General features: G+C 41.3%; 1 protein-coding gene across 1 annotated transcript; it reads right to left on the bottom strand.

The window, feature by feature from the left end:
• Positions 1-8,075: 8,075 nt before the first annotated feature.
• Positions 8,076-16,935, bottom strand: LOC128621872 (green-sensitive opsin-3). The gene is made up of 5 exons (XM_053647893.1): positions 14,887-16,935; positions 14,616-14,784; positions 13,421-13,586; positions 13,039-13,278; positions 8,076-10,927 (listed from the first exon to the last, which is right to left on the bottom strand). Exons 1-5 carry the CDS (start codon positions 15,254-15,256, stop codon positions 10,814-10,816), a joined length of 1,059 nt encoding a protein of 352 aa, XP_053503868.1. The 5' UTR covers positions 15,257-16,935; the 3' UTR covers positions 8,076-10,813.
• Between the last annotated feature and the right edge of the window lie 64 nt (positions 16,936-16,999).

Here is a 16,999-nt window from a genome sequence, read left to right as displayed (position 1 = left end):
CCACAGCACGACGCGCGAGTCGAGCTCCTGAACTGTGAGGGTATTTATTTATTTATTTTTTTATTTTTTTTACTCTATATTTATTCCTCTACCGCTCTCCTAATAACAATTTCATGACAGCCCATATTGCTGTTTAAATATCTAGATCCCTCTCGCTGCTTTTACGCTCCATTGATCCGCTTCGCCACAGACAGGGTGAGCTGAATTTAAAAAGGTCACCGTGCAGCTTTATTAATGGTTTGTCAAATATCAGAGATCTTTATTAGCATTTTAACAACATTGTACCCGTATTCTATACAAACAGTTGTTATCCAAGCATGTCTTCGGGACTGACTTGAATAAAAGCCTGAAGATATATCAGTCAGTGCACATATCAGCTTCTGGAAGGCTCTGAGACTCATCATCTACCGCTCAAGGCCACTGAAATACACCTTCAAAAACTATATTTGTGTTTTTTTTTTTTTTTTTTTTTGAAGTGTATCATTAAAAAAAATTCAAGCGTGTGCGTTTATGCTAGTTTGAATATCTTTCGAATATCAAGCAGGCTTTCCTGAGCTTTTCCAAACCGGAAGCAAACCCTGGTCGGCGTCCCCGTCACCTGCGATACGGTCGACTACACAATGATCGGCACCCTTCAAATATGAAGAAATTCGAAATTACGCCCAACGATAGATTATTTGTCGTCCCGCACAAGGTGGAAATAAATATGCTCGGACTGTTTGGAAAACCAGCTCGGAATAGATAAATGTAGTGCCAGAAATGGATTTTAATTCAATTCAATTCAGATAAAAACTAAACTGCATCCCCATGCTAAAGCTCTACACGTAACACGTGGCACGTGCTATTCATTTTGGCTAATTTTTTTTTTTTTTTAAATAAAGAGTGCCAATAATTCTGGAATAGACTGTATCTAACAGATGGTGTGTTTTGGTAAAATGAAAGTGAGTGATTGACAGGCGGTGTGTCTGTAGTAATGCTGACCTTTGGTAATGGACACAGGTGGTGCAGTCGATGCGGCTCTATTTAATATGCTGTCAGGTCAGCGGCTGTTCCTGCCCTCCTGCTTACGCCGCTCCATCAGGACGTGTCAGACGGGGAACGGCATTAGAAACGTGTCACTCTGCAGAGGCGCTGGTTATACTCGGGTTGTTTCGAAATCTGCATAATGAAATCGAATCAAATCAATGCAGTGCGATTATCCAAAGCATGCAGAGAATCATTTGGCAGTGGCACACTGTACTAACCATGCAGATACAGGCTTTAGGTAATGCTTTTGTCATTTGGAGTATTTCAGAAACTGATGATCTTCTGAGTCACAAGGCGCAAAATGAGCCAAAGGACAGAGCTGTAGAACCGCAGAAATGTCATGAGCGCAGGTGATTTTTGTGATTTCCAACAGGAACTTGGTCAAGATTTGTTCGGATTGTTTCATTGCTGTATTTTTAACTGTCAAAGAGTTTTACGAGGACGTCTTCGGCTTTACGCGCCCTTCAACCAGCCATTTTTGGTTTGTTTAATTACGTCCAGTTGACAAATTAACAAACAGGTCAAACTTGAGCGAACTCAGATCCTCTCCAGGTATCTTTAATCTTTTTATGGGAGTGCCAAAATTTTTGGTTTTTTTTAAACCCATTTTTTTTTTTTTTTGCAAAAGAGAACACAACTAATCATAATGTTTTAAATGAAAACTCTGTAGCATCCCTGTGTGTTCAAGATTAAACTCAAACGCTGCTTTCGTAAATGACGTTTTCACGTCCGTCTCAGGAACTTCGACCGTAGCACGGTTCTTGGCGCCGGTTCGTGGATTTCAGAAACTGATGATCTGCGATTTTCACACAAAAAAAATGATCCACTGAGCGGCAGTTCTGCAGACAGAAACGCTTCATTGATGAGAGATCAAAGAAGAATGGCCTATCATAACTCGAATAAGCACTCGTGGCGAGAGTACCGTGGTGAGAAGAAGAGCATCTCAAATACACACAACACTTGGAACCACGAGGCTGATGAGCTACAAAAGCAGAAGACCTGGAGATCAGGTTCCTCTCCTGAGAATCTGAGGCTAGGATCACCCAAAACATGGCGGATGAAGACTGGAAAAACATCGCCAACGTTTTTTTAAAACTGTTACGTCTCGGGTAAATTGTGATTCCTGCTGCACTAACAAAATCACCGATAATGACAGTGAAGCGATCTTACGGCCGTGTTTTTTTTTTTCATACTGTAATATAGAACTGCCTTTATGTGTCTTTAGGTTATTTAAAATATATATTTTGTTGCTGTATACAATGGCTGCACTTGAAAAAGTATAACATAAACCCCTCTCTGACTCTCATACAAATGAAGTCGTTGTTGATTGTGCAATGAAGGGAAAGAGCATGTGGCTGAGCACAGCATACAAGATACAAGATGCAATTTCCCCACAGCTTCATTTACTCACTAGTCGCCTGGATATTAAATTGAAGAAATGAGCGCAGGATGAATCTCCGGGTTTTTTTTAACAGCGGAAGAAAGCCGAATTGTTTTTCTACACGCTGTGGCGTTCCTCAGGGGCTAGTACTAGGACATGTGATGAATTGTGTATTAGTAGAAACACTGTTAAAACAACACTGCCACTAATCAAGCCACTGACAGCATTATAGGTATCGTGTTTGTCTGGATGTTCCACTTATATACTGCAACATGCTGTATATACTGCATACACGCTTTCTGTTAATCTGTCCAGCCAAATACCTCCTCGATGTCGACTTAAAAGTTATTTCTGATACTATATATAGTAATAATGTGGTGGAGTTAATGTTACCACCCTAAAGAGGTTTATTTCTTATAACAGCACCTCCTGAAGTGGTTTATTCCTCTTCTACGATAGCAAATTGCTAAGGATTTCCATTTTGTGTGGATTAAAGAGCGTCACTGCATAATATTTATCCATTTATAGTTACGTTTCATGTTGTGGAACATACATAAAAACAGTTCGTTCGTGTTCTCAGTTACGTAAGAGCAGCTATAAACCGTCGTTCCTTTACCAGCGTCAATTTTATTATTCTCTCACAAAGTTAATAAGACAAGGAAAAAAAAAAGAAAAAGAAAAGAAAAGAAAAAAACGCAGCCTGTTGTCACGTTACCAAGAAATCACGACGCGTAAACCTCCGTCCTGTCCCGAAGACGTCGGAAAACCTAAAGTCGCGGCTTTACTTCTGACGCTTGAGACTCCTTCCACAATCGATCGATACATTTCTCCTTTGTCCGAGCGGTTATTATAGAAACGATGATCATGTATTCAAATCAGTGCCGTTATTTAAAAAGAAAGAAAGGAAGAACTATTTTACTCGACACCTTTTAGCCAGCTTGGAGAATTCAACAGCTGTGTGGTGTAAAGTTCATTCATGAACACACTCGGAGCGGCTGAATGGACAGGGGAAAGGTTTGGCATTTCTTTGCTTTGAACCGTTTTCAATAACTCTGGAGTCCAGTGACCTTTCAGTAAGGAAGAAAAGCTCGCTGTGGCCTCTGGTGGATTAACCTCACAGTCATTAAAAGGATCGGCGAGATAAGAACGTGAGAAAATAGTACAGCGCCATGTGAGGCGTGAAATGTCATAAAAAATGGATAGGAAATGGAATAAAAGAGGAGTACGGATTAAAGCGGCTGGAGTGGGCGCTTCGGGTCAACGTGCTTGTTTTGTTTCGGTTATGTTTCCAGGACAAACCTGATTAACCGGCAGTTTTGTTGTAAATTTAACTGTCAAAAAAGTAAACTTGCGGTCATTTCCACATTTAAGCGTACGCCAGTCGTATGTCAATACTCAATCCAGCCCTGCATGCGTTTCAGTCCAGCTCCAGATGGCTGCGTCGTTAGTCAGTGGGCATCGCCGCTGCTCTATCTGCAATAATGGATATGGATGAACACGGGCCTCTCTGGCAAACAGCAATAAGGACTCGGAGTTTTCCCGTAATTGTCAGTGAAGGATGTAAATAGGCGAAGGTCATCATTTTTCCACGTGAGCTGGCTTGGAACCTCAGGAAGAGACGCAGCAATTCGGCAGATACATTTAAAATGGTTTCAGCAAACATGCCCAGCGCGAAGGCTGCCAGCGTTTGAGCATGCCCGGAAAAGTAAATTGAAAATTGATTCTATTTGTGCGACTTGTTTCCAGAAATTAGTCAGCCTGTGGACTCTATTAGACAAACACAGGAGCGGAGTCGAAAACAGCTCTGACTAAAGCTATTAGCAAGAAAACCGCCGCGGTTATATTCAGCTGCTGTTAACACCGACATTTCTGAAGTGAAAAAGAAAGAAAACAAACAACACTCCTCTAAGTAGACGTATGAAGGACAATAGCACTGAGGCTAACCTCACTGAAGAGCTGAATGTTCATGACTACTTAAGTCTTTCTCGAAAACTGACACTGGGAGTAAAATCTCTAAAGGTTTAGCTAGAAAAACGTTTTTTCTGTTTTCGTTTTGAAAACCAATGAAATGGTTTTTATTTGTAACAGACAAAATGGTTACACAAACAGTACAATAGAATGCTCTTATATCTCACAGAAAAACTGATTAATTATCTTTCCTTCTCCAGCTAAACACACTTCTAAATGAACCTGGTGCAGAACCATTCGAACCCCAGAGCTCTTTCTTCACGTAAGTTCACAGCAGAATTCATTTTTCCTCTGAAAATACCTTTTGGTAATTCTTTTTTTTCCCAGTTTCATTTTTATTGAACATTTCTGCTGTACATTTCTGCTGAACTAAACATTTCTGCTGAACTACTCTTCAGTAGAAAAACGTTTTTAATTCTTAAAACAGTAATGATTATTTCTTTAATCTATATCAATTCAAAATTCTGTTTTGTCTCAAATCGGTGCTTCACTTTACCGCTACTCTCATAGCATCATGACTTCTGAACAGCAAAACGTACATTTTTTTTAACTAAGTAGAGAATAAAGACGTATTCCTCTAAACAACGGTCATTAACGGCTTTCTGTTTTTAGTTCTCGACTATTTATTTAAATCATGTTTACTACACTGAATGACTGTAAAATATACAATATAATGTAAAATACACAAGACTGTGCTTTTACTGTACCTTAACGGCATGTTCATGCTCTGAATGTACAGTAAAAACAATATTGCTGTATAATTAAAGAAAATCATATTTATATATTATATATATATATATAAAAATTACTGTATATAAACTACTTCAAAATGTCTCACAGTCCTGTACGATGAACACGCGACTTTAAAGCGGATGTTGAAATTAGGTCTTAAAATCTATCAATTCTTTCGTTTTTGTGTCTCTTTTACCTTGTAAGATTTTTGTGGATGTTAGTAGGAAAGTAGTATGAAAAGAAAAGAAAAAAAACAACAACAATTTCGGAAGGAGTCTCCAGTATCGGTGTTTATTACGATTATTAAGTCGTATTAACTTTACAACAGAGAGAAAACAGAGAGAGAGAGAGAGAGAGACTGGCGAGGGAACTACTGTTTATAGCTGCTATAATGTAAGGGAGAAACAGGAGCTAAGTTGTTAGATTAAATATAAAGTAAATTAGTGAATAAATTGTAACCCTTGGCAGATTGCTGTGATGTAAGAGGAATAAAGCACTTTCGATGTTTAATGGAGTGTTTTATTCCTTGATTGTAGGTCCGAAAGTACAAATATTGAAAGGTGCTGTGAAATTCAAGGAAATAAATGATACGTATGCAGATAGTATAGAGTAAAATGAAGAGAGATTAAAGGTAGATTTTTTGGATATTTAAGATGTTTGTTGTTGCTGCTTTGGTTCTTTGTTAGCAAACCAAAATATTGGATATTGATCGTAGTAAGATGTTACCGCTATATTTCCCACGTTTCTTCCTCAGACAAAGAGAAAAGAAAGACTGTGGTGTGTGTGTGTGTGTGTGTGTTTGGGTTTTTTTACCCCCTCACAGTGAACAGCTGTCCCGCTGTCGTCCAGAACTGGAATGGTGCTGAGATCATGCCAGACACACCAGATTTGGCAGGAAGAAAGACTCAACCCCCCTTCAGCACCACACACTGCTTAAACAAACCTCATCAGCAGCATGAATTGTATTATCTGCCCTTATTAATGAAGACCGGTTTATTCCACACAAGCAGAAGAGAACTATGACATAAACCCTATGCGTTTCTGTAGCTTTCGGTCGTATTTCGAGAATATCATCGATGCTTACTGACGACGTCGTTATCGTTCGTTTCAAAACATTCGCCACTTTGTACCGTCGTACAGTTTAGTAAATGAATTCCAAACCGCTTAAGTAAACGAATCGGACGATAACGTTTGGAGAGAACGTATTAGCAGAAGCCAAACGTAATTAAAGTTGGGGCGGATGACGGCGTGCGCTCCTGTAGGCCGTTTTCATTACGCCGTGTATTCGGCCGTCCCCGCGGACCCCAGGAGAAGCCAGCATGAATAAACATGAGGCCTAAAGGCCACGGCGGAGCGTCTTCACAAACACACCGGCTACTTCCTATTAACCACACCCGCAAGAAATACATCCACTCCACCGCCTTTCCTGTCGCTCGCGCCTCTGTTCCATACTGAAAGAACAAAAATACAAAAACACGGAAATCATTTTTATTGGAATAGTATCGTACATAAAATCCCCCAATAACGCACGTCTTATCAAACGAGATAAGAACGAATTCATGAATCGTACGCAAGTGTTTCACACGAGAAATACGATGTTGGAGAAAATCTAGTTGGGGACAAAAAACATTCATATCGAATGTTTTGTGAAGCCAAAGAACGGAAAGGAGCCTAGAAATCTGAAATGTTTCAATTGTTAATTTGGGAAATATGCAAATATGGAGGTTTATTGCTTATTTAATGTTGGATATTTATTCAAATCACACTAGATCTTACAAAAAGGATGAGAAATTGGACTTATTAAGTATTACGCTTACCATGCAATGCGCAATAACACTGTTGGATACGAACAAAATAGTGCGTAGATCATTCGCATGAGCATTGATAAAAGAAACGTGATACGGGATCAATGTGCAAATCCAGTTTGTTTGGATGAATGAAAATGTTTGAATTCTACATTTACATTTATAAAGCGCTTTTCTAGACACTCAAAGTGCTTCATATAGTATGGGGCGGAGGGGCGAGCTCCTCAACCACCACTAGTGTGCGGCATCCACCTGGATGATGTGACGGCAGCCATAGTGCTCCAGAACTCCCACCACACACCAGATATTAGTGGAGAGGAGAGAGTGATGTAGCCAGTTCAGAGATGGGGATTATTAGAGGGCCAGGATAGAGAAGGGCCAATAGGGGAGTTTGGGCAGGACACCGGGGTTATACCCCTACTCTTTTACGATTTTTAATGACCACAGAGAGTCAGGACCTCAGTTTAACATCTCATCTGAAAGACAGTGCTGTTCTTACAGTATAGTGTCCCTGTCATTATACTGGTGCATTACACCCCACACAGACCACAGGGTGAGCGCCCCCTGCTGGCCTCACTAATACCACTTCCAGCAGCAACCTCAGTTTTCCCCAGGAGGTCTCCCATCCAGGTACTGTCCAGGCTCAACCCTGCTTAGCATCAGTGGGACACCCGGCGAGAACAGTAGGGAGATATGGCTCTGGCAATAGCTCACGCTTGAGATTGTGTAAAGTGAAGTATTAAAGACTCACTAATGTGAACCACGAGTGCTTCAAATCGTGTACTCGTCGATGAGTGACTACGATTTAATAAACAGATTACACTCTCAAGTTTAATTCACTTATTACAATTATACACCGTTTTAATGAACCTTTATTTTTATTTTTTAATGAAACGCACCGTCTCCATATTAATGGCACCCTGGAGAAGGACGAAGAGTTAGCCTTAGTCTGCGTCTACGGTAGCTGACGCGCCGCAGTAGCTGAGCTGCGTTAGTGGGAGATCTACTGCACATCACGCTGACACGGTTTAGTCGTCATTTTGATCTCTCTGTGAGCCTTTACTGGAGTTTTGTGGGCGTGGCTAAACGTCAGCGTGCCGTCAAAGTGCTTTACACGTGCCGTAAATCTGTTTGACGTACACACGTTACGCACGTACGAAGAAATTCAGGCGGCATTTCGTAAATCTGGCAGGAATTTTTAGTTTAGCATCCACAAAAACATTCACGCGAACTTCGCTAAACGACTGATAAACGAGGACTCGTTCAAGTCGTTCACGACTAAACGGCGTCGCTGTGCTGGTTTCATGAGAAGCTCCGGTTTCTAGAACCTGTGACCGTAATTCGCTGATCAGAGTACGGTTTTATAGTATTCTATTCAATTTCCCAATCGAACGGGATTTTTTATTTTTTTTTATACAAGTGCAGTTAAGCTGAAGTTAACTCCACAGGTTTAGCAGAATCCTGCGGATTATGAGTTCTAATAAAACCTCCCGTGCCTTTTCGCTCTGCTGTGAACACTCAGTGTGATCAAGATATTATTAGAGATATATTTATGAATTATTTTTTAGGAATAAAACTAGAATAAAGAGAAATACGTGGACATATAGACAGCTGTATACCGAGCACTAAATAAACTGAAGCAGTAAGACGCCGGACTGAATTCAGCCCAACGTGACGTGGCTTCACGACTCCCTCTTCTGGTGCGTTCTCTCCAGGCAACGGAATATAACTAAACTGGAGAGGTGTTAAAGTCATCTTGGCATGTGGGTTTTTGGGTTTTTTTCTTTGTTTTTTGAATACGAATTCCACTGGGTGTAGAAGGTAGAAAATAGAAACAGACCTGCCTGAAATGTGCTACACGTTTAATCACTGCTGTTAGTCTGAGCAGAAGTGTTCGAATACGACTTCCTTTAAAGAAAGAAAGGAACAGAGAGACAGAAAGAAAGAAAGAAAGAAAAGACAGAACAGCAGACAGAAAAAGAAATCAAGAAAGAAAGAAAAGTAGGTGAAAATAAATAAATAAAGAGAAATAGAGACAAATGGAAATAAAGACATACAGACAGGAACAATGAAAGAAAGACGGACAGACAGACAGAAAGAAAGACAGAAACAATGAAAGAAAGACAGACAGAAAGAAAGACAAACAATGAAAGAAAGACAGAAAGAAAGACAGACAGACAGAAAGAGAGACAGAAACAATGAAAGAAAGACAGACAGAAAGAAAGACAGAAACAATGAAAGAAAGACAGAAAGAAAGACAGACAGACAGAAAGAGAGAAACAATGAAAGAAAGACAAAGAAAGAAAGACAGAAACAATGAAAGACAGAAAGAAAGACAAACAATGAAAGAAAGACAGAAAGAAAGACAGAAACAATGAAAGAAAGATAGACAGAAAGAAAGAGACAGAAACAATGAAAGAAAGATAGACAGAAAGAAAGAGACAGAAACAATGAAAGAAAGATAGACAGAAAGAAAGACAGACAGAAAAATTGAAAGAAAGAAAGAAAGACAGACAGAAAGACAAACAATGAAAGAAAGACAGACAGAAAGAAAGAAAAAAGAGACAGAAAGCAGGAAAGAAAAAAGAGACAGAAAGAAAGAAAAAAGAGACAAAGAAAGAAAGAAAGAAAAAAGAGACAGAAAGAAAGAAAGACAAAGAAAAAGTAGAGGTGAAAATAAATAAATAAAGAGAAATAGAGACAGATGGAAATAAAGACATACAGAAAGAAAGAAAGAAAAAAAGAGACAGACAGAAAGACAGAAAGAATGAAAGAAAGACAGAAGGAAAGAAAGAAGGAAAGAACACTTGCTGTTATGGGAGAAAGCAGCTTCGGGATGGTGGCGGTGACGATGACTCCGCTTCATCACTAACTCCTACTTAAATCCCATTTCAGCCTCTTAGTCGTAATCTCTCTTATCCATCAGGAGCTAATCTCATTTATGATAACGAGCTTACAAGATCGTAAACATGTTCCTGGTGGAAAGGGAGGCTGCGAATAAGGCCTTGATCGGATAAGATCGGATCCTTCGCATGGAAAACTTCCTAGCCACGAGTGTGACGCCAGAGACGCCGGATTAAAGCGGTATGTACCTGTACGCATTTACAGAGTTAACTTCCTGAATCCTGTATAGAGTCATGAGTATCAACACACACTGGGGTTTCGATCATCACAGTAAACTGACCACAAATGACCAGAAGTCCAAAGCGGCCATCTATTTTCACAGAGTGCGACGAGGTGGAGGTGCAGAGTTGCAGGACCGCGCCCGTTTGGCTTTGACATTGAACAAATAATTCACCCGTCCATCACGAAAGAGAGGAACAATCGCACTCCGAAATGTCCTATTGATGAAACGTCATACGTCAAGCTCAACAAGCTGTAACATCAAAAAAAAAAGGAAAGAAAAGAAAGGAAAAGCCATGGAAAATGAAAAAAAAAAGAAAAAAGTGTATAACTCAATTACCCTTGAAAGTATGAATCCCTCGCTGTCAGGCGATCGCAGCCTCGTCGTATTATAATGTTTATTAAATTCAGGTTTTTTATTCTGAAACCGCAGCAGTAACGCTCGACACGTGGTCGACTTTGCTCAAGAACTTTCGCTCGGGAACGTGAAATCATGCACAGGGCAGCGCGGTGTGGTTTTTCAAAATGCAGTATTTATTACATTCACACCATCTTTTTTATTTTTTTGTTTTGTTGTTGTCGTCTTTTTTTTTTATGCCTTGTAGATATAAAAATATATACACAGGAAGTAAAGACAAAGACCTGAACGGCAAAAAAAAAAGTGTCACCAAACAGCCGAGGAAACATCATGAGGAATGTGTGTTTTTCGGAGATGACCTCGCCAAACACAAGCGAGCGTTCGAGACGACCGAGCTCGCGTCCAGGACGAGAGGAGCGTCTACGCCGGGGACACGCTGGACACCTCTGTCTTGCTGGTGGACACCGATGAGCTCTCCTCATCCCCCAGTGGGTTCTTGCCGCAGAACAGGGTCGTGAGCATGCAGTTACGGAACTACAAGGAAAAATGAGAAACGGTCAGCGGTGAGAACCGGCTTCAGCGACGGCAGACGGGACACGTTCACTTCAGAGAGCAGAGGAGAACGACCAGACTGGTCTGAGCTGACGGGAAGAACACAGGATCTCAAATGATCACTCTTTGCAACTGTGGTGAGCAGAAAAGAATCTCAGCATGCACAGAACACCAACTCATACACCTGGACACTTGAAGACACTGGCTAAAAGATCAGGTGATCTCCAGCTGTCCAGTTTGAGTGAGTCTGTGCCCATGACCGCCTCAGATTCTTGCTCTGGACCGCCAGGAGTGGAACCTGATGTGGTCTTCTGCTGTTGCAGATCATCCACCTGGATGTTCGATGTGTTGTGCGTGTCGAGATGCTTTTCTGTTGTAAAGAGTGATTGTTTGAGTTAATATATCCGTCCTGGCAGCTCGAACCAGTCCGGCCCACCAGGCGTCGATAAGTCGTGTGTGAAAATCCCAGGAGATCAGACGTCTCTGAAATACTCAAACCGGCCCATCTGGTACATTTCTGCTGTTTGATGTGAATTTAACTGAAGCTCTTGACCCTGTATCTGCATGATTTCATGCATAGTGCTGCTGTAACATGATTGGCTGATTAGATAACGGCATGTGCAGGTGTACAGGTGTTCCTGTTAAAGTGGACGATGAGTGTACAGACAGACAGAGATAGATTGACAGCTAAAAAGAAAGAAAGAAAACAGACAACGGAGGGAAGAAAGAAGACAGACGGAAAAATAAAGAAAGAAACACAAAGATAGACAGACAGAGAAGTAAAGACGCAGACAAATGAAGGAGAGAAAGAGACAGATTGACTGTTAGCTAGAAAGAAAGAAAGCAAACCAAGAAAGGAAGAAAGACAGACAGAAAAAGAAAGAAAGAAACAAAGACCGACAGACGGACAGAGAAAGAAGTGAAGACATAAAAAGAAAGAAAGAATGACAGAGATAGACTGACTGATAGCTAAAAAGAAAGAAAGAAAACAGACAGACAGAAGTAAAGACACAGACAAAGAAAGAAAGAAAGAGCTAGACTGACTGTTAGCTAGAAAGAAAGAAAACAAACAAAGAAAGGAAGAAACAAAGACCAACAGACGGACAGAGAAAGAAGTGAAGACATAAAAAGAAAGAAAGAATGACAGAGATAGACTGACTGATAGCTAAAAAAAAAAGAAAGAAAGAAAGATAGAAAGACAGAGAGAAGTAAAGACACAGACAAAGAAAGAAAGAAAGAGCTAGACTGACTGTTAGCTAGAAAGAAAGAAAACAAACAAAGAAAGGAAGAAAGAAGACAGAGACAGACAGACAGAAAAAGAAAGGAACAAAGAAAGAGACAGAAAGACAGAAAAGGAAAGAAAGAAACAAAGAAAGACAGACAGAAAGATGTAAAGACAGAAAAAGATAGACAGACAGATAGACAGACAGACAGACAGACAGACTTCCAGGAAGTGATCAGAACTGAAGTGTGTGAGAAGAAGCACGTGTGGGTGATGCTCAGACCATGTAGTGTATATATTTGAACGGATAAAGTAGTTAGACAGGAGTCTTATTAAAAAAAGAAAGAAATAAAAGTTTTAGTCCGATCTGTTTTTCACGTGATTAGAGCGTAGTGTGTAGAAAGTGTGGACAGAGATGAGACGTGCTGCATCGTTCGCCGTCGGCCGTGCTGGACTCTGAGGATTACCGGTGATTTACACCGAGCATTAATGAAGATAACAGCTGAGAGAACGCTGCTATAGCGGCAGGAACAAAAGTGAGAACAGGAGCTAACTTGTTTCAAAGACGTTCCACGACACAACTATAAACGGATAAAAAGTTCGGGTGCTCGTCAATGTAAGTAATGTTAGTAACGTACGTGAACACGTGTATTACCTGGATTTTATCTACGTGTTAACTAAATACTCTCAATCCGAAAAATCTTTAATCAAATGCATATAACTTAGCTAAGAATTATGTAATAGTGTGCTCTTAAATGTTGATATCACAATTGTCCTTCATTGCGGAATTAATTTTATGGGAACCTTCATGCAACATGTATTATTATTATTATTATTATTATTATTATTACTCCTGTGCTAGAATACGGACCTGTTTGTTGAGCAGCACATAAATGATGGGGTTGAAGATAGCCGAGCTCTTGGAGAAGAAGGCAGGAATGGCCATGAACTGTGCACTGAAGGCAGCTCCTTTGTTGAAGAAGATCCAGGCTGCGACGCTGGCGTAAGGAACCCACGCCACCAGGAAGCCCACCACCATCAGGATGACCATACGCGTCACTTCCTTCTCAGCCTTCTGAGTGGAGGCCGACTCCTGCTGAGCGGCTGCAGCCTGGACAGGAAATACCATAAGAATATGAATCAGGACATAATTACAGTTAATTATTATTATTATTATTATTATTATTATTATTAAGCATATGCTATAGTATCTATACTCCTCTGTAGCATCTCTTAAGCCCGGGGCCTCTTACCGCTTTGACGGTGCACACTAGCCGCCCGTAGGTAAAGAAGATGACGGTGACGGGGAGAATGAAGTGAACGACGAACATGTAGATAACGTAGGACTCGTTGTTGTACTTGGGGTTGAGTGTGTAGTAGTCTGGTCCACAAGAACACTGCAGGCCTTCAGGAATGTACCTGATTATTGAGCGAGACAGAAGCGTGCATTTAAATATCGTCGAGATAACGATATCGTATAACGTTCTTACACGAGGACAAAGTGTGTAATCACTGACACTGTGACGTTTTCTGCAACGAGATGTTTCTTTAACGTTTACGGAAGGAGTCTCCAGTGTCGGAGAAGGTAAAGCTTCAGGACAGCGGCGTTTACGCTTTGTTTGCGGTTTCTCAGCAACATTCGTAACAAGCTGCGTTTTTTTTTTTTTGTCAAAAGGAGAGGCTGGTGTTTACAGCTGCTATAATGTAAGTTCCACAACAGTAAATGCAACTATAAACAGATAAAAGTACAACATTCGCTAATAAACGAAAAAGTTTTCATCATTGGCAAACTGCCGTGGTACAAGAGGAATATAATCCACCCCCCAGTGAGTGCTCGTGGACGCTCCTCAACTTTACCTGCAACTATAAATGGATAAAGAGTAAAGCGCACTTCTCCATCCATCCATCCATCCGTCCATCTTCTGTAGTGATTTATCCTTTTCAGGGTCACGGGGAAACCTGGAGCCTATCTCAGGGAGCATGGGGCACAAGGCGGGGTACACCCTGGACAGGGTGCCAATTCATCGCAGGGCACACAATCACACACACACACACACTCACACACCCATTCATACACTACGGACACTTTGGACACGCCAATCAGCCTACCTTTGGACTGGGGGAGGAAACCGGAGTACCCGGAGGAAACCCCCGCAGCACGGGGAGAACATACAAACTCCGCACACACCGGACCACGGTGGGAATCGAACCCACGACCCTGGGGGTGTGAGACGAACGTGCTAACCACTAAGCCACCGTAATGCGCACTTCTTTTATTAATAAAACATTTTTTAATTGTTGGTGGATTGCTGTAGTGTAAAAGGAATAAAACACACTGGGGCCTGCTGTTACAGGAAAATGATCAAAGACGAGGTGGTGCGATGCGGTTCGACACGAAGTAAAGTCGAGTATTATTTTTTACATCGATGTCTGGATTGCGATTCTTACCTGGACCAACCGACGAGAGGAGGACCGGCACAGGTCATGGCCATGAACCAGGTGAAACCGATTCCTCCGATCGCATGGGTAGCTGAGAATTTGAAGCTCCCCATTGGCTTACAGACCACAACATATCTCTCAATAGCCAGTACAACTAACGACCAAAGCGCTACCTCACCTGGAGAAGATAAGTTACGGTTATGAGTTACGGTTATGTATCAGGGACGAGGATTTAAATTGTGTTGCAAAAGGTCCTAGATGGATTTCTATCAGCGCTCACCTCCCAGAGTTGCCATAAAACCTTCGACGGCGCAGGCAGTGTACCCGAAATAAAAGTAGCCGTTGACCGCTGAACTGATGGTGATGGTGAACCCGAAGAGGACCATGATCAAGCCGGCTAAAGCCAGGTTCACCAGGATGTAGTTAAGCGGCTGGCGGAGTCTCTTGTGCTGCGCCGTGACCAACAGTGTCAGAGCGTTGATGGGGAAACCGAAGATGATCAGAAAGAACATGTAGACGGCCAACAGTCTGAACTGCCACGGCTCTGCTAAATAGTACTGCTCGTACATGAACGGGTCGCGTACCAGCCCCGTGCGGTTACTCATGGGGATGTAGTAGTTCTCCCCCTCGAATCCGTGTAGGCCCGACATGTCTCAAACCGTCAGAGTGTCAGATACAAAAAAACGTCTCGTTCTTTCTCCAGCTTGTTTGCCCTACTTCGTCTGCCCAAACGCTGGTATTTATACTCTGATTAAGGAGACTTGAGCAGATTAGCAGAAAAAGTGAGTAAATGTGATCAGGAAGGAGGCTGAGTGCTGGCAGATTGAGCGCTAAGCTGATGGAGCTTCATTATAAGGTGCCAAACGTGACACTTCGAACCAGAGACGTGAGGGATCTCTGTAACTCCGTCATAAACACACGTGAAGAAAAAAAAAAACAAAAAACAACCACCTGTGTGCGTAATCGTCTTTACTCGAACAAAATGTAATGTCTGTAACTTGTTGTCATTTAACAAAAACACAACGTTTTTGGTACTGCTGCGTCCAGGTTCATGTTATATCGTCGTTATTATTATACATGCTGGAGATTTTTAGCTTTTAAAAAGAAAAAGGTATAAAATACAAGAATTAAAAAGGTCTTTAATGCCAGTAATGATGATTTTTCTTTCCGACTGTCCGTTTTCAGATTTATTTCCCACAAAATGTTAAAAAAAAAAAAAAAAAAGAAGTAGTAGAGACATCTCAAACTATTAATATAAATTTGAGTTTGAATTTAAATCCATTCCATACACCAAGCGTACATTTATTTGAAATTTTTTGAATTAGTAGTTTAACAGACATTATAAATCTTTCAATATTAAAACGCATACTGTATGGCTGGAAAGCTTATTTTATTTCTGGCATTTTTGGCAGACGCCCTTATCCAGATCGACTTACATTTATCTCGTTTATACAGCTGAGCAGTTGAGGGTTAAGGGCCTTGACCAAGGGCCCAACAGTGGTAGCTTGGCAGTGCTGGGGATTAAACTCCTGACCTTCTGATCATTAACCCAGAGCCTTTAACCCCTGAGCCACCACTGCCCTAATTTCCTAAAACACAATTGTCTACAGCCCGGTCTACTGTTTATTTAAGCTAATGTCCCCCATTTGTTTACGCAAAATTGTATTCATTTCATTTTAAGTCCATGAAACGCCACAGCTTGAGGTGTTGCCGCTTCTCGACTACGAGACGGCCGATTCGACCCCGAGTTTAGATTAGTGTCGTAGGGAATTGTGCGGCGTATTCCCGTCTCAAGCCCGGCGTTCCCGGGACGGGTTCTGGCTCCACTATTAAAGCACTTACTGAAGAAAACGATGTGAAAATCACTACACCGTCACGTTGCGTCATGTCTTGCATGTGATACGAGGATTCATCGTATGCAGAGTATACTTCTGACAGATGAACTGATCTGAATGAAAGAAAACTAAACCTGTTCACATAAATAAATAAAAAGCCTGAGACTTTAATCCGCTCCCTCTTCATGGTGCTTGGGTCACACTGTAACGCCATTTGGGTTCTTTTACTATCTTCTTATGTGTGTGCAGTAACTGAATAAAACTTGTAACTACACACTTCACATCATCACAGCTTCTTTTCTTATCTTTCAGCCCACGCTCCTTTTGTCTACAGAAGGCATACATACGTACCTTCCTTCCTTTACCCTCTACCGCCGTCTCAGAGTTCAATCCCGTTCGCTAATTAGCGTTTAAGCCGACACGGTGAGAGATTAAACACCTGACCTTAATAAGTCTGTCAGCAAGATTTAAATTGTTCTTGAAACAGGAAGCAAGTGTCATCAGTCCAAAAGAGTTTGTGGAGCTTTCAGCTTTAGCCATTAGCAGGTGTTAGAGCTC

This window comes from Ictalurus furcatus, chromosome 17 (genome assembly GCF_023375685.1).
Source record: "Ictalurus furcatus strain D&B chromosome 17, Billie_1.0, whole genome shotgun sequence".
Taxonomy (NCBI): Eukaryota; Metazoa; Chordata; class Actinopteri; order Siluriformes; family Ictaluridae; genus Ictalurus; species Ictalurus furcatus.
This window is presented reverse-complemented; position numbering and strand designations above follow the sequence as displayed.

What these genes read in the sequence shown, in the direction of transcription:
- LOC128621872 (XM_053647893.1), bottom strand. Translation starts at nt 15,256, where the DNA reads ATGTCGGGCCTACACGGATTCGAGGGGGAGAACTACTACATCCCCATG. An exon ending in TTTTATGGCAACTCTGGGAG is followed by an intron (nt 14,785 to 14,886) that starts GTGAGCGCTGAT and finishes TATCTTCTCCAG; the next exon opens with GTGAGGTAGCGCTTTGGTCG. An exon ending in TAGTGTGCACCGTCAAAGCG is followed by an intron (nt 13,279 to 13,420) that starts GTAAGAGGCCCC and finishes TTTCCTGTCCAG; the next exon opens with GCTGCAGCCGCTCAGCAGGA.